Source organism: Mastigoproctus giganteus, chromosome 12 (genome assembly GCF_048544385.1).
Source record: "Mastigoproctus giganteus isolate SK-2022 chromosome 12, ASM4854438v1, whole genome shotgun sequence".
NCBI lineage: Eukaryota > Metazoa > Arthropoda > Arachnida > Uropygi > Thelyphonidae > Mastigoproctus > Mastigoproctus giganteus.
The window spans coordinates 66,896,086-66,914,628 of NC_143586.1; the positions used below are offsets into that span (position 1 = coordinate 66,896,086).

At 36.0% G+C, this 18,543-nt stretch overlaps 1 protein-coding gene across 1 annotated transcript in view; it reads left to right on the top strand.

The window, feature by feature from the left end:
* The first annotated feature begins 729 nt into the window (after positions 1–729).
* Positions 730–18,543, top strand: part of LOC150077144 (MFS-type transporter SLC18B1-like) — a 32,142-nt gene continuing 14,328 nt past the window's right edge. Inside the window, exons 1-5 of the mRNA XM_090385788.1 lie at positions 730–945; positions 4,766–4,861; positions 5,880–5,953; positions 8,428–8,575; positions 14,947–15,015. Coding sequence (XP_090241914.1) covers positions 730–945; positions 4,766–4,861; positions 5,880–5,953; positions 8,428–8,575; positions 14,947–15,015 — 603 coding nt within the window. The remainder of the gene's footprint in view (positions 946–4,765; positions 4,862–5,879; positions 5,954–8,427; positions 8,576–14,946; positions 15,016–18,543) is intronic.

Sequence of the window (18,543 nt, forward strand, 5' to 3'; positions counted from 1 at the left end):
ATTTTTCACGAAAACGTATGCAATTAGGCTTAATTGATAATCAAAATTTACCAGTTAGGCCTTACGTTGGTATCACATATAATAAAATTAGTAAAACTAAATGCGCAGTAAAATTTATTGATATACTAACCTTTAAATTTATGTATTCTTTCATTATGAGCCCTTAACCATGTTGGGGTGAAATGGATAGTGCAATATTATTATTCAATACTTCAAACGGATAAATTATCTCCTAGAATTTATAGGATTATTTCGTAAGTAGTTGCTAAATGGGGAAGAAAACTTGATAAACCAGTAACATTTGGATATTACTTCATCAAACCAGTAATATCCAGTTATTTCTAGTTTACTAATAATTTCAAACTAGCATTGTCCAGTTTTGTGACGTATCTGCAGTTTCTTAATTTGACAAATACATCATCGGTTGCGACCATCCACCGACAAAAACTTATAATCAATTTCTCAAACATTACGACCTAAGTTCAATCAAAGTTTGACGAGTGAAAGGGAGGGTCACTGAAATCATTTGCTATCTATTTACATTCGATAACTAACTGTGTGCGTGCAACAGATTTGTACGATAAACAATGAAGTCATGGCAGGCAGCCAAATAAGAGGGGCAAAGAGCCTTACACCATTGTACAACAAATATAAAAATTTATCAGATCATGAACGAATCACTCCACCGAAGGTCCAGCAGTCGAAGTGATTAGTTGGCAATTTTTCACCATGACTCGTAGGGAAAGCAGTGAGATCGTCTCGTATGGGACTATTTCAGAAGACGTTTCAGTCAACTCCTACAACGAAAATAATGTGGAACAAAATACTGTGGAAAGAAATCCACCAACAAGGAGGAGAAAGTTCAAAGTCATGGCCATTGTCATTTATGGCAATTTTTGGTTGTGTTGCTGTTATGCGCTTCTAGCTCCATTCTTCCCATCCGAGGTAGGACATTTTATTAAAATTGAAGGGATTTTGTGTAGACAGTAATGAATAACGTTACTTTTGAATATATTTTAAAATAGCGCTTTGAGTTGCTTGAAGCGTTGTTATTACATGTTACAAATGCAGTTATTATTGGGCTCATAATGAGGCATTATGCGTGAACAAAATCTACATAACAGATGTAAATTAAACAGAATTAATATTTTCGGATAAATCATTAACTACCCATCACTTGCATTTCTGGCCGCCTATTTGCCCTGCATGGAAAACTTCATGTCTATTTGTATCATAATCTTTAAGTCCTCTTCTTAAACCACCTCTAACTGCTCTCCTCCATAGTCTATAAATTATTCCTGGGTTTTCCTTCCCCAAGTTCAAGACATTTCGTAGAATTAAATCTTAATTTAGTCATTCAGATCATATGTGTAGACTTTAATGTATAGCATGCGACAATAGAGTTCTATGAGTATCAACGACTTTAGGAGTATCAACTCCTTATATATATACTGTCTGTAAATTGCGTGTGTTCTGTGGTCGATTTTCTGTTCGCTGAACGAAGAACCCGAGACTATAACTAAGGCCATATTGCTCCTTATATATATACTGTCTGTAAATTGCGTGTGTTCTGTGGTCGATTTTCTGTTCGCTGAACGAAGAACCCGAGAAAAAACAATGTTACCCTGGCCTGAGACCGACTAACTCAGCCACATTGTAAAAAAGCCCTTAAAAATTCCTCACATCATTGACAAGACTCGAACTCAGGTCTTTTCCACCGGTGTGGGGAGCACAGTTGAGAATTCTACCAACTGTGCTACCCACGAGGGCAGAATTTACTCAGTTATGCAGCTGCCAGGGCTCTAATGTGGCAGGAGGGGAAACAGGACTACTGTTGATCCAGTCGAAAGGATGTGTCTGATAACAGAAACATCGTTCCGATGCGCTCCGATTCATTCTGAGCCCTAATCTAGACTCACGTGTGATTTCATTTTAGGGCATCTAAAAATATGTATGTCAGGGCCCCAGACTACTTGTTTGTTTGTTATTTGGTTTTTAGGAGCATTAGCAACTAAGGCCATATTGCTCCGGGAATATGCGGTGATCATTCCCTGATCTTTCCGCATCCCCGTATTTGGTGGTGACGGGATCGAACCCCGGTCTAATCAAGAAGCGTGCGTTACGCACTGCTGCTTCTTCCCACCTGGCTACGGAGGCGCCCCCAGACTACTGAAATCCGGATTTGGGCATTATAAGTGCGAAGTTCCATGTAAGGAAACATTCAGAAATTACGTAAGCCACCGCTTAATTTATGAATGGCTCTTATTATCTTAAATGTATCGTTTGAGATAAAGAAGGTAGACAAGAGATAAAAAGAGATAAATGTGGAAAGTATTCTATACGGACGCCTTCCATTTACATTCAGAAAAGCAACTTTTCTGGTGTCTTTTGTATTATTTGTGAGATCTCTGTAGCTGAGTGGATCCGGTAATCGTCATAGGCTGGAAAGATTCAGATTCAAATCTTGTTAATGAAGATTGGTATAAATACCTGATGAAGTTAAGAACGTTTATTCTCCATTGCCGCGAAGTATTACCTTTCGCCTTGCAATGCTTTGAAACTAGGTACCTCTAAGGAAACCCCCTGCATATTAGTATTAGTATCAGTATTAACCATATGGGGCAAGGAAGCTTCAGCTGTTTCCTGCGCAATCCAGAAAAGAATATAAAATAAAATGAATAAAATAAACTACCAATAGTGAACTTTCCCTCCATACTTAAGTATCTGTCCAATTTATCTTTGAATTCCCCCAAGCTGTCAATCTCAACTGCCCATGGAGGCAACTTTTACAGCAATTAACAACTCGCAGGCTGAAAGAAAACTTCTGGAATCATTTTTTACGCTAAAAATTTCGCTCTCATTCATTTTACGTTCTCCTCTCCGAGCACCATAGACTTCAACTAGATCCCCTTCAAGGTGCCTGGTTGCCAAGCTATGTGGCCTTTCGAAGTCTTTCCTCATATGATCGCCTTTTTGCCGATCTCACTAGTTTTGGCTGCCTTTGGACCCTTTCAACAATTTCAATGATAGTCTAAATAAGACTATTTTTTTAAAAATGTTTTAAAGTTCATGGTTCAATTTTTTTTTTCCAGAGATTTTCTAAGTGGGTATAGCATTGTGTCCCAAAGGGTACCTTAAAATTTTGGCATCACATCAGCATTGTTTGTACTGATTTCCTTTCACAGCATACTTTGATATAGTCAATTAATTAAAATGCAATTATTGATTAATACATAAAAAATTATGACATTTATAGTCCTGCACACTTATCCTCCCCCCTTACATTGTTTGGACGTAATTGGGCAGAAACAAAGGAAGTTGTCTGCCGTTGCATTTAGATCAGCTTAGAGGTGAAAAACAAAAATGATGGGATCGAATAATTACAACATTCTTTATGGGGGTATCGAATTATGTTTGGCACGTTCATACACTGGCGTCAAAAAAGTTTAGAAAGTACTAAATGTTTGGGATGAAGGTTGTAAAATAATGTTTAATTCATTTCGTGAAATCGATACCACTATCATTCGACTATTTTAATAACTATTAGCTCTTTATTTTTGCAATTACCGTAAAGGAAGATAATTTATGTAAAAAATCCATATTATCACTGCTTTATCGTGATGAAGCTGTCATGCCTATTACTGTGGTATTATGTTTCATCCCAATATTGACAGCTTATCTCATTACCGATGATTTAAGCGCATGATATCGCCTGATTAATCTTCCACGGATTTAGAGTGCTGGTTGATTCTAGAATTACATAATGTGTGTGTTTAAATGAAAGAGGAGTAGCTGTGCCAAACACTTTCAAGCCATTGAAAATATAAAAATAAAATTTCTGTTTCACTTAAATGTCGACAAGTTGAAATAAAAATCCTTTCAAGGTCACCTAAGGCTTCATTTTTTTCAAAGAGAGCCCATGTACCATTCTAATCTCAAGTACTCAAGTTATTTGCAGTGTCACATAAATTTTTATTTGCTAATAAAAACTATTTTATGGACATCGTATGACATTATTTAAATGAGAACATGTTAAGGAGGACTGCTTCGTTTTATGTATTGTTTAAAATAAGCAGCTTTAGATTAAACATATTTTATTTTTAAGCCTTTAAATGGAGGAATATGTTTTGTGACCTACTTTGTGGTATTATACAGTACTAAAAATAAGAGATGCAACTGAAATTTTCCACCACTTGCTATAATCAAATGTGAGAACAGTAAGCGATCGACATATTGGATCACATAAGCAACACATCTCTAGAACTAGATATTTTGTATCCTGAGAAAACTATTAAATATGTATTGCCCATCCCTTCTGTTTTACCCTTGTTCCGGCATGGGCAATACACTGACCCAGTGTGATGTGTCCTTGATGAGCAGTATCGATAACGAATTCTCTACCTCATCCTAAAAACGACGTAAATTCGAAACAACTTTAAATGAAGAGACGTTAAGCGAAGCCTTCTTATTTCAATTTTTTTAAACTAAATTAGACATTTATTGTTTTTCCATTGCTAGCTCTGTTTATTACACGACGAGGATTTTTATTGGTTAATTATATTCAATTAAATATTAAATGTATGCGAATATTTGACGATCTGTTATGTGCATCTCTCCAATCAATTAATGCTCTTTTGGTCTGTGTAACATTAACTGCAAAGGCTCAAGAATTGACATGTAAATATTTAAGTCGTTTATTATATTTTAAAAAATATATTATGTGATTATAAATACTTCATAGATTTTTAAAACGTTTCTTCCATAGGCTGAGAAGAAAGGAGCAACCCCAACAGAGTACGGTCTTGTGTTTGGTGTCCTACAGTTGGTTATATTTATTACTTCACCCATATATGGAAGGCTGGTAAGTGAACGTATGTAAATTAAAATATTTGAAGTTGCTGAAGTATCTTTTTGTGTAATGTTCGAATTATTCATAAGCGAATAACAAATAGACCTCCACAGATCTGTGCGTTGTGTGTGTGTGTGTGTGTGCGTGGCAAAATAACTCCCACCATTGTACCAATCATCTGAAGTTTGAGATGATACAGGAGATTTCTTTTTAGTCTTACTCTTTCTTAACATTGACAAATGCAAAGCACTGCTTATGGGTAACAGTAGCAGTCGTAGCCCCTATTCTGTTGTGAGGGTTTTCTACAAAAAGTATATAATATATAGCTGTCTTTTCTGTTTCCCTCCAGTTATATGCAAATCGAATAACGGTCTCCATGTAACTTATTAATTTTTTATAAGTACAAAGTAATAGCTTGTATGTAAACCAAAACTGAAGTTGTTTACAAATTTTATCAAGCAGGCACTTGAAAAGTTTTTAACCTGAGCACTCAAAGATTTTTAAAGGTGACAATCGATGTAAACAGCAACGCAGTTGTTAGATATTGAAGGTTCATCCACTACAGCCGATTTAGAAACCAAAGTTAGCACAAGACTAAACAAGGTTTCTTCTCCCAATTGATTTTTTATATCAGAATATTTCTCGAGTATTGCGCTGCGTATGAGAGGTGCATGTTTTGTTAAAAAATAAAAAGGGCGCTGTGTCTTTTTTTTAATGTAAACTAATTTACATATTTGCTCTAATTAACATAATTATTATAATTAATAATTTATTTAAATTAATATTATTACAATTAATTGTTAATATATCAGATTGTTAATTAAGATTTATTATTAAGATATTATTAAGATTAAGATTAATAATTAACAATATTATAATTATTATTATTATTATTATTATTATTATTATTATTAATAATAATCATAGTGTTATATTAACTTTGAGAAGTGCGTATTGTATTTTTTAATTATATTTTGTTTACCAAATAAAAGTATTTTCATATAATTTCAATGAAATTAAATTTTTTTAGCTGCCTATTTTAAAAATCGGGTTTATGCTGAAGGCTGGAATGTTTGTTGCTGGATGCTGTTCTGTCCTATTTGGGTAAGAAGAAGCTTTGATTTTTAAAATTCATTAAACATTAGGTGTTTAATAAGTTATGGTAAAATGGTAATCAGCGTTATTATTTAAGCAGCACACAAAATGTATGTTTTTACTACTTAAATTTAACACAATAACGTTTTAGTTTTGTAAAGGAGGTTTGCGAATATCCTGTATATTAAATTGTTTTATAAGCGAGCTGTTCCATTCAGGAACTTCACCATCTTCTCTAGAACGTCTTGCTGGTACGATTTCTCACTTCTTTTCACAAAAATACACCACAGTACGCTCGTCATAGAAAACTTACAGCAAATCATTATTGAGCAGGATAGTGATCGCTTTGTGGATGACTCGAGCAGCTTACCAAGAAAGTGAGAACATAGACTTGGTCACTTTGTTTATTGGGTGCTCCTCACCAGTCAGTTTCTTTTTCGTTCTAGAATATTATAGTGGCTATGGTTGATGAAGCAGTTGTTACATCCAAGACTTTCGAATTTCCTTTAGCGATGCCGTCAGCATAGGGCTTGAATTGAACGGAAACACCAGAATGTCTTTCCTGTTAGTTGTACTCATCGGTAATGTCATGTCTGCTTGTTAAACTACTTGCCGTTGTTACCCTGTCACAGACTTGAGTCATCACGTGGCCTATATCGTGGGTTCTCAAGAAGCTTTGTGACACTGCAACCTCTGAAAAAAGAATTTGGGGGACCCTCCCAAATGAATAATACGAATGATTTCATTCGGGTTAGAGTGGGGCAAGAAATAAATATACCACTTAATTTTAATAATTACATTTTACTGTAATTAAAAACAGCAACGAGAACCTTACAACTATATAAAATAAAACCGTTTCATTGGAAATAAAATCAGCAAAAAAATCAGATTTAAAATCTGAGGAAATACACCGTTAGTATCCCGGCTCCCTAGGTTTTGGCCAGCTTCATTCTCTATATCTTCAGGTGGTAAAACAAGGCCTCTTTCAATGAAGGAAAGCCATCCCTACTGAGATTCTTGGAATTCAAAAAGACATGGCAAATTATCTGGAGAGGGAAAGACGCATAATGGAGAGACTGCAAGCCATTTGGCAGAGATCTTGGAATGAAACTATAAAAAGTGCCATCACCAAAAAATTCCTTCCTAATGTGGTGTTTCCTGGCCCAAAGCTTCTTCTCTAGTTTTCTCCTGGGCTACAAGTAACATTTATCTTAACGGAGAACGGTCCGTTTAATCGCAAGTTGACAACCTTTGGAATACAGCAAAACCCTCCCTGCATTTGTGGCGACCCTGAAATTTGGACCACGTCATGTATACATGCCCTGAATATGAAGAATATCGCATCAGACTCATCACTAAAATACAGCAAAACCCACGGAACCAAGAGTATCCTCCTGCAACAAGAACACCTCTATACTGCGCTTATTGAGTTTGTGCAATCAGTATTCCAACATAGGCGCTCTATTCAGAGGCGACCTCCCTAATTTGACATCCATAAAAATGAACAAACAAATGCTGAGTTGAAAATTCCCAAAGTCAGAGCACACACTATTTTTTTTATCTACTGGACTCAACTGTGGCAGAAATTGCTCAAATGGATTCCGGACAAATGGACTAACCTTCTACGAGAAATTGCAAACCTAGATGCTCCAGGGTAGGATTTCAAATCCTGAACCTCAGGTTAGGATTTCAAATCCTGAACCTCAGGTTAGGATTCGCTAGTCCCCAGTAGACGGCAAGGGTGCACCTGTGTACTTTCTGGTGGGTCAGGTGCTGCTGACATCTTTAGGTGTGAGATGCCATTCTGGCGCTTCACTTTGTAACACACTACACTACACAAACCACACACTACTCACAAACTTCTGCCATTTACAGAGTTCTGTTTACCTCACAAGAGTACTGATGGCGCAGTTGCGGGAAACCACCGGTGGCGCTTTACCTCCAACACTATGCCACTATTTGCACATTCGGCAGACATTTGAAGCGAAATAATAAGGCCCTGGAGCACTGAATCAAGTGTTCTTTTCGTATCTTTATTAGTCATAGGCACATTAACAACAGTATTACCATTAAATAATGGTAATACTGTTGTTATTCTGGATGAACGAAGAATTTTTTAGTCTGAAAAATAGATTTGAAATCAGCAGATAGGCCAGCACAATACTTTCGTTTCCCCCATTATCAGACCGTGGAAGGGCCCTCCTCTCCCTTTATTCTTCTTAGTAGTCACTGTGATCGTATTGTAAACCTACTGTTAACATAACATCTTGATACCTCAAAGAGTGTCCATACTACAAAGGCAGGTCTTTGTACAAGACGTACGACAAATTTTAATTTCAATTTTTATTAAATGTTTCATTCAGCCACAAGATTTCGGCAAATAAAAAAAAAGAAGAAGAAAATAAAGTTTATCATACGATTATGAACACTCAAGTATAACTTTAATGGTACATATAATAATGAATTTAACTTGTTTATTATAGGACTCTGGATAAAGCTCCTTCGGGAACAACTTTTATAGCATTAGCTTTCTCAGTAAGAACAATAGAAGCCCTAGGTTCATCGGGATTCTTGACAGCCAGTTATACACTATTGGCCATGGAATTTCCTGACAACATTGCTACAGCAATGGTAAGCAGATTTCATCTTTAGTTAAACCATGTATTTTATAGATGCCTTTACCTTTCATTGATGCTTTACATTAAAGCAGCAATCCCTGAAAAAAATTTAAAAAAAGTAAATACTTTTATATTTTTTAGGCGCGTTCGCATATTGTTATTGTCGTCCATCTGTCTGTCCGTCCACGAGTAACAACTCAGCTCACAATGGACAGATTTTCATGAAATTTTATATTTAGCTCTTTTGAAAAGATTTGTTGACCATTCCAAATATCATTAAAATCGGAAAAATATAAATTAGGAAATTATTATTCCTCCTCTTTTTTTTTTTTTTTTTATCAAAAAGACTAGCGGTTTCCACCCGGTGGTTCGCGAACCCCTGGAGGTTCACACTAAAAATTCCGTAATGGCGTCTGCTTAGATTTACATAGGTAAACTACAAAATATAACTAACAATAAACAATAAAGTACAGTATACTAAAATTAAATAAAAAGTAAAGAATTGCCAAAAAAATAAACCACATCTCCTACAATTCCTTATAATTACTGTACTACCTTACAGTATACCATGTTAAATAAATATCTAAAATTATTTCTTGACTAAATGTCTAAGAGTATGAAAAAGGTTGTTCATGCATGGGTAAATTCGAGATATAATCAGGTGCATGCATACTACCTGTGTAGTAGAAATTACGGAAGTGTATTATTACCTATGCATAAACAACCTTTTTCATACTCTTGGACGTTTAGTCAAGAAATAGTTTAAGATTAAATCATGCACACCATCAAGCATCTCTCATATTGTGGAGTTATACTCATAACCGGGTTGTCACTATTGCAACAACAGGATACCTACCCACCCACCGATGAGTAAGCCAATAAGTTTCGAACCGGTGGTGGCAACCGCCGAGAATAAGTAACATTAGCAATACCTCGGCCACTCGTTCTGAAGGTTCATTCATAATATGAGATATGAATAAACGATGCATTCATACTACCTGGGTAGTAGAAATGATGGAAGGGCATTACCCATGCCTAAACAACCTTTTTTAAATAAATATGTTTTCCATACTATTTTTTTTTTTCATTCTCAAGGATCATTGTTACGTACAGGTACTTTTTTTTTTAGAACTTATAGTACTTAGTACCGTGCATTGGTTGAAAAGATGAAAGAAGATAATTGTTGTCATTAGACTTGAACTTCTGTAGACTGTAATTTTCAGGAAATACGTATGAAGGAAGGTTGTTCCAGAAAACGGCAGATGAATGATTAAACGAGGAAGATGAAAAGTTGGTTTTGTGAGTTTGAAGTTAGATAGTAAAAGGATGTTTACCGGTTGCATCACGTGTTGGGACTGCTTTAAAAGAGAGAGTGAGAATTATAGAACCCAGTTCAGAAGAACGGCGCCCATGGAAGTATCTGTAAAAAAGACATGCGACAGAAACAGAACGTCTAAGTGACAGATTGGAGACTCTGTTAGAGATGAGTCATTAATTAACCTAACTGCCCTCTTTTGAATGTAATCTAGAAGCCTGCGAGAGGTTTTGGGAGCACCGCCCCAGATGTGGGAACAATATTCCATGGTAGGGCAAATTTGCTATTTGTACAGAGTGAACAGCTGCTTGGAAAGAGAAAACCAAGTTTCTTAGATGCAGAGGAAGCAATATTTGTAATGTGCTTGTGCCAAGAGAGATTAGAAGTCACGGTAATCCCCAAGGTCTTTCCTAGAAATCGGAGTGTCATCGAAGATAAGCATAGGAGCAGAAGAATCCATTTTTCTAGATATAAGACAGGACTGAGTTTTAGAAGGATTGAAATTAAGATTTCTTTGCCCCACTGAAGAAGTCCCGGAGATCAGCATTTAAGGATTTGGCAGCGGATACTCAAGAAGTTGAAGCTCTTTCAGCAGGGCAGGGTTTCTCAAACTGAAAGGTGGAAAGTAATGTGCTATCACCAGCAAAACTATGGATAGGATTTCCGGTCAATGGAAGAAGGTTATTAATATACAAGAGGAAAAGAGTGGGGGAAAGAACTGAACCTTGGGGGACACCGGCATTAGTGGAGAAGTAAGAAGACAGAGCCTTCTACCATCACCCACAGTGAGCAGTCAGAGAGAAAACTGAATACCCAATTACAAAGCTCACAAACCATAGGATGGACGATTATTTAGAAGACCTTTATGCCAAACATGATCAAAAGCCTTTGAAATGTCAAGAGCAATGGCTTGAGTTTCACCAAAAACTTTTCTATTGAATTTGTCCATAGATATACATCTCCTTCTTCAAGAGGAGTGTTTCCATTTACAATGGATTTCCTCAGCCTACAAGTTATTTTTTGGTAGGAATTTTTTCCCGCGATAAAGTGTGGTTCAAGATGTCTTGGTCAGTTAAACCTCGGGCTGTCATGCACTCCCGTTCTCCATCCATCCATGTCCTCCTAGGTCTTCCTCTTCCCCTTCTTCCAGGTGGTATCCATTCCAGGATAGCCTTTGGATATGTGGTTTCTTGCATCCGTTTTACATGTCTATACCATGTGAAACGCTTTTCTCTACTAGTGTTAATATTCTTTTTCACTTCCATTTTCTCTCTTATGTTTTGATTTCGTTTTCTGTCTCTTCTAGAAGTTCTTGCATAGATGTACATAAGCAAGAATATCAACCAGTGGAACGACACTGACAGAATCCATGCTGGCGATCGTTGAGCAGATGAAATATTTCCAGATAGTTTAAGAGTTGGCAGTTAATTTATTTCTCTTCATTACTTGGGACAATAATTGGATGGAAGGGTTTGTCACCCTTTTTAGGAACTGGCTGGATATGAGCAAATTTCCAAGCAGAAGCAAAAACACCTTTTAAATAAGAAAGTGAAGCAAGACGACACAAAACAGGAGTAAGTTCACGGGCGCATGTTTTGAGAACAAGTGGAGAAATACCATCAGGACCTGGAGCTTTCGTAGCATCAGATTCATCAAAATCCTTCTGACGTAAAACCACAGGATTCATTGAATAGAGTGTACTGAGAACGGTTTGAGGTGATTTACCAAGATCATCAATACATGAGTTGGTAGAAAAATAGGTTGCTAGCAGGACAGCTTTATCTTTGGCTGATGTGGCAATAGAACCATCTGGTTTTGACAGAGGCGGGAACAGAGATGGACAAAAATTGCAGCCAATAGCTTTGGAAAGACCAGAATGCTCGCCTACCATTTGGACAAGAAGCAAGTTTTCTACTCTTAGCCTGTTCAAAATCTAGTTTGGACTAATTAATAACTGCTTCACAAAGTATAAAAATAATACTTAATAATTTTTATTATGCAATGACGCGTATACAAACGTAATGCTGGAAATATTTTATAATGAAAATTCAGTACTTTTGTACGATTTCAGAGAATATAGAGCGATATAAATATTATGTTGAAAGGGGTTCGCGAGTCAAAAAAGGTTGGGAACCGCTGATATAGACAATCCATATACCGCAATGTAGCTGAAGTACTGGATACAGTATTATGTTTGTTGCTGTTCGCTGATTGTAGGAATGAATGGACAATATGGCAGATATTCTTAAACGAAAAGTTCTCATTAGCACATAAAACTCCTTGCATTTTTAGGGAGTTCGTTTTCCGTTATCAGTTTACTAAATATATAAATAATGGATTATTGTTATTTGTTTATTACATTAATCACAGCAAAGGCGTAAAATAATTCAATTTTTATTAGAATTCAAGAAGAAATAAGTCAAGTACATTACGAAAGTGTTGGCAGCATACAACAATCTGATGTATGTATTGATATTTGTTTAATTTATTGAATCACAGAGCGGGAAATATATATTGCATTTCAATTTTTATTAAAATCGAGAAGCAAGTTAGTAAAGTGCATTTAAAAAAGTTAATTGCTTAGTAATTAACTGGCAGGATGTTAATTAGATATTTACTTTCCACTTCCATTAATCATAGAAAATGAAAATTCAATTAAAAAGCATCTAACGCGCCTGAAATAAAGCACTGCGAACATTACCTAATTTATTAATTCGTGCATCAAATCAAATTTGAAATTTTCGTAAATGATGTAGTATATGTTTCAAGTTTTTTTTTAAAAAGCCAGAGACGATAATAACACTAATAGGAGGCAAAACCAACACCAGTTTATTTAATGACAAATCGTTTTTCTTTCGCAAAGTAGTTTTTAAGTGCATCGCGTATCAGATTACTTGTAAGGCACCTTTTGGAACCAATTTGCCTGGCTGCTTATTTGAGTTTTGTTGAGAGATCTATTGGTAGCTATCGGGTATACTGAAACCGCTTACGCCACACCAAAACTTCTAACGATACATTCTCAGTTACAAGATGATCACGTGCTCATTAACAAGATCTGCAAGTGACAAAAGAGCTTCAGTTTAATATTGACCACCAGATGGCGATATAAAATATCTAGAGGGCAAAACAAAATGGTGTTATTGAAACCTCGTTGTAGATGTAACTCTCGTGTATAAAACAAAGGTTACTTGTTCCACTGGCTTAGCGAGAGGAAAAAGAATATCGAAATGTGTTCGATCGAACGAAGAGAAGTTTCTTTTAATATTATAATCATCTTTCAATATAGCTTGAAGACAAGAAACAGTTTCGTGTTCGCCCTTTGCCCTTCTTTCGTATTTATCGATAACCGGGCAATGCCGGTTGCCACATCCTTTGCAGCAGCTGACATTTGTGATTTGTCCTTTGAGAAAACTGAATGCGGAGGGGATCAATTTTCTTCGTTTACTCCTTGGTGCGCAGAAATAGAGTATTGAACTGCACAGTTTAGATTTCGAGTTAAATATTTTATTACGTCACCATTTAGCTTTCAAATATAATCGGCATAGAAGTATTGAATGTTCTGTATTATTTATACCATTACGAAATTTAATTAAAAAACAAACAAACAAACATTCAGCAGTAATTATGAATAATGCTTTTATAATAAGCAGAATTATGATTGGTGGATTGTTTATATCTTCGTAGTTCAAATGGTAATTATAAAAAGCTGTTGAACAGTGTATTTCTTAGAAAAGCAGATGCATACTCGAACAGCAAAGTGAATTCGGTTTATAAATATCACTGTTAGACATATGGCTGGTCAGAATGTGGCATACACCCACATGTTACCTTGAAGTCGAAGACCTATTAAATTACCTCTATGAATAATACGAAGGTATATCTCATAACATAGCTAGCAGAGCGTTGTTGTGTAGGAATCAGACAGAAAAAAAATTACAAAAAAAAAAAAAAATGGGATATCGACTGTTATATTTTCAACTACGCAGTGCTATTAAAGCATGTTGTTGTTGTTGTCATCTTTTCGTCGAAATGGGTTGGGTCTTCAGTTATAGTCATGTAGTTGTGAGTTCTGTGAGGATGTTTTTTTTTTTCCTGTCTATTCATTTTAATTTACTGGAGGACGCATAAAGAGTTACTTCTGATTCAGATAACTTGTTTGGTATGTAAGACGAAAGAAATAGCACTCCCATATGTTCATTAGAATTGAGTTTTGAGTGGCTGCGAGTCTTTGCCACTCTAAAAATATTTTTTAAAGATAATAAAGATAAATAAATAAATGTAAAACGTCTGGCCTTAGTGTCCAGAATTAAGAAATAAAACTGGATATCTCTAAATAGACTAATTTAATTTAATCTTTATTAATAAACCATACATAACAGGGCTAGAGTCTCTTTAAAAAACTTGTAAATAAAGTAGTATTTATACACGACCTCAGCATTGATACGCCAAAGATTTGTCGCTAAATACAATTATATTATAATGGATTGTTTCTCCAGCAATATATAAAAATTGAAAATAATATACCTTAATTATCAATTGATAATTTATAGATAAAAACAGAAAACGGGTTAGCAGTGACAGAGATAGCACTACATTATTAATACTGTAATATAAAAAAACGACGTTAATAAAAAAATAAATCTTCTGTTTATATTTCGGACGCCCACATAGGGTCAGAGGAATATACAGGATAGATAAGAACAAGATAATATAAGAACAGCACTACAGTATATTTAGCTGTCACGCGAGATTAAACCGCGGTCAACTCAAACACGTGTACTACTGTACCTACGCGTTTTACCAGTCGGCCACAGCAGCCTCTAAGTTCAAGGTTACTTTGTCCTCTGGCACCGTATTGTATACATAGAAATATCTATTACGCTGGCGCTATTTACTGAAACATTAAAAGTTATTTTGAGAATAATACTAATCTAGAATATGACATATTAAAATTTCGAATTACGCTTTATTTAATAATAAAATTTTATTTAATTAAGCTAACTGTATAGAGTGGTTTCATATGTAACTGATGCTACGTTAATGAAATAAAATTTTTTGTCTGTTTGTAGGCTATCAGTGAAACAAGTTTTTCTTTAGGCCTGACAATTGGTCCACTGATTGGAGGAGCTCTGTATCAGGTATGTTGCTATGAAAACAAAACAATACATCAGTACCCTCTTTCTCATCAATTTTCATCAAAATTACGAACATAATCTGATTATCCAACTACACAATGCCTCTGCAATAGAAGAGTGGCTAAGACCTCTGTTTTACCACTTCGTGTGAAAACAATAACCATTATGGCTCTTACAAAAAAGGAACGTGTTCTTTTAGTAAAACTAAATAATACCAGAATAATAGTAACGCTAATGCGTGAATATCAGAAACTTAAAGGTTTGCGTAAAGGACCTTTGACATTGTCAGTGGGGTTTCGAAACTAATAAACATAACTCCCCAATCAGTGGTTGGTGACGCCACCGATTGGGGAGTTAGGTGTAATTCTAGGCAGGGGAAGACCGCGTATCGGAACGGAAGTAGTGGATAAAGTGGCGGTTGCAATGGTCACAATGCGAAACACTACCAGTCAGTTGTGCCAGAGGTGTGTGGGACTTGAACCTTCCTTGGTCTACTGTATGTAAAGTGCTTCGAATAATTTACGCTGGTTCCCGTACAGGATTCATGTAGTGCACGAACTAAAGTCTTGTTGTTGTTGTTGTTGTTATTTGGTGTTTTAGGAGCATTAGCAACTAAGGCCATATTGCTCCGGGATATGCGGTGGTCATTCCCTGACCTTTCCGTATCTTCCGTATTTGGTGGTGACGGGCTCGAACCCCGGTCTAATCAAGAAGCGTGTGCTACGCACTGCTGCTCCTTCCCACCTGGCTACGGAGGCACCCCTAAAGTCTTGTGATCAGCAACAACTAATAGACTTTGCTCAACGATTTCTGGCTCGTATGAACTTGACGATCGAATGATCTTGTAGTCTAATGAGACACATTTCACTCTTCATGGGGCTGTAAATGCACAAAGCTGCGAAATATTCTTATCATCTGCTGTGCATGGAAGATCACTACAAAGTCCATACGTTACAGTGGTGTGGATTCACAGCAGAGTTTATAATCGTACCATTTTCCTTTGAAGAGTCATGGCCTCGTAAGGTGTATGGTAATTAGTGCATGGTACAGCGCTCTTCTAAAAGATCACATTATTCCCGTTCTGCAAGAAAGGCAATGCTTGGAGACTGTAGTGTTCATGCAAGGTGGTGCCCCTCCCCACGTTGTTCGACAAGTGAAGGAACGGCTCCATTCAACATTCGGAAATGATCGCATCATTTCTAGAGACTTTCCGTAGTTCTGGCCAGCCCGATCCGCAGATCTCAATCCCTGTGATTGACAGAGTTTACTGTGGCGGCACATAGACGCTTGTAGATTTGAAAGCAAGCATTAAACAGCATGTAGCCATCATTCCCAATGAGTTGCTACGCGAAACTGTGTCACATGTAGTCCTTCGTTTTCAGAATGTCATCTCAAGTGAAGGAAAGCACATAGAACAATATCCGTAGATTTCTGAGTTCTGATATTAAAATATAATCCTAAGTTAAGTATTCCATCTTATGTTTACAGTGCCAATTTCTTCCCTGGTGGCGAAAATTTGAACTATTTTTTTTTTTCTTCTACAAATCGCTTCCCCATATCCTAAATGACATACCCACCGATTTTCACAGCGCTATCTCTAACCGTTTTGACACTAGGGTCTCCTGAATATGGAAACTTATTTTATAACCACTCGGTATATATATTATTTCAAGAAACTGGAAAAAAGCTGTGTACCCCTGCTTTGTAATCTCCCTCTCCCGGGAAACTTGCTTTTTTTTTTTTTCGAAAACTTGCAGATAAAGACTCGACTATAGAAGACACAGACGCCTGTGATTGTCATGTATTGGGAGTGGAGACATTGAAGTAGGAAGTTAAAAGGAGAAAAGGAGAAGATAAATGGGAGTATTCGTCTTAAGTCTTTCTTGTTTGATTTCCTATATTAATTTCCATTCCCATTGATTTCCTATTCCTAATTTCCATTTGCCTCCATTTCTTTAGTTGTTTTAAGTTTTCGTTTCCTTTCTTGTCTTATTTGGAATTTATCGTGTAACTGTGGCAGAATACACCGAAGTGACCATGGCAACAGCAACGTGACGTCATCGAATATGGTGAATTATTTTTACAGATATCAAAAGGAAATTTCATTTTGAGAGTTGGGTATTTGAGGACCAGTACAGCATTTATTAGTGCGGTGCACAAAATGAGTTTTCCTTCAGAAGAATGTCTTTATTTTGGAATTACTTTGGATACAAATCATTTTTGCAATGCCAAGAGACAATCAGTAATAAAAATCCAAACAGAAACTAAAATTCCAAACAAAACATTAAGAACTGAATTCGCGTAATTGATGACCATATTTTTTTTAGAGTTGTATCAAACACACTAAAAAGATTGAATGCATTATGCATGTCTGTACGTGCAAGGGGGACACTTCCATATTTCTGCAACAGTATTTTTCATTAGTTTTGTTATTAAAACTTCTTAAGCGTGTCATCTTAAATGGATTCTACTGTATTTATGTTTATAATTAGATAGTATGAATCAGAGCTGTAATGCTCTGATTCATACTATACATTGAATACAACGTTGAATACACATTAGATATTATTTGGGATATGTTAAATAAAAACTCTACACCAATTAATTATACGAAGCTACCTATTAAGGAAAATTTTCACTTAATTAAACTGTTAGTTGAGGCTAACTACATCACCTTTCGAGACAAGGTGTACAAACAAATTTTTGGATTACCAATGGATTTGAGCCTGAGTGGCTTAATGTCAGAGATCTATCTCTCAACGATTGAACAGATACATTTGACACCTTTTCGACCCCGTAGCACATACTATGGGAGGTATTTAGACGATGTTCTAGTTATTACTGATAGTAGTACTATCCAAGACATTTTTCATTCGTTTAATAATATTCATTCTAGACTCAAATTTACATTGAAAAGGGAGGATACGGATACAAAGTCATTAAAGTTTCTAAATTTCATGCTTACTCGGGACTCGAATAAAATCCAATTTAGCATCTATCGAAAACCTACAAACACCGGTATGCTTCTACATTATAATAGTTATCACCCGTTCACCTACAAAAGATCGATTATCTTTAATCAATTTCTAAATGCCTATAAATATTCAACAGCGGAATCTGCTTTAGGCTCAGAAATACAAACATTAACTAGCAGGTTCTTAAACAGGGATTATCCCCTTGCCACAATAAACCGAATTAGGTACAGGCTAAGGATAGGATACAAAATACTACACCAACCAACAATAGTAATATCAAAAAATACTTTATTTCTGTCCCATATGTTGAACAGTGGCACAAACAGCTTAATAGATTCTTTAAAGATACCAAATTTAAAATTGTGGCTAGGCCAATACGGAAATTACACACTATACTGAACAATCGCTCGGTTCTTTCCGCGTTCAAATGACCTGGTATACATTTCTTGCGGTGATTGCGGCTCGTCTTACCAAGGTTCGACGCGTTTTCTCTGAATATTCGTGTAAATCAACATGAAGCCTCAGTTCGTGCTTCTCGTTCAGCAGCATCAGAATT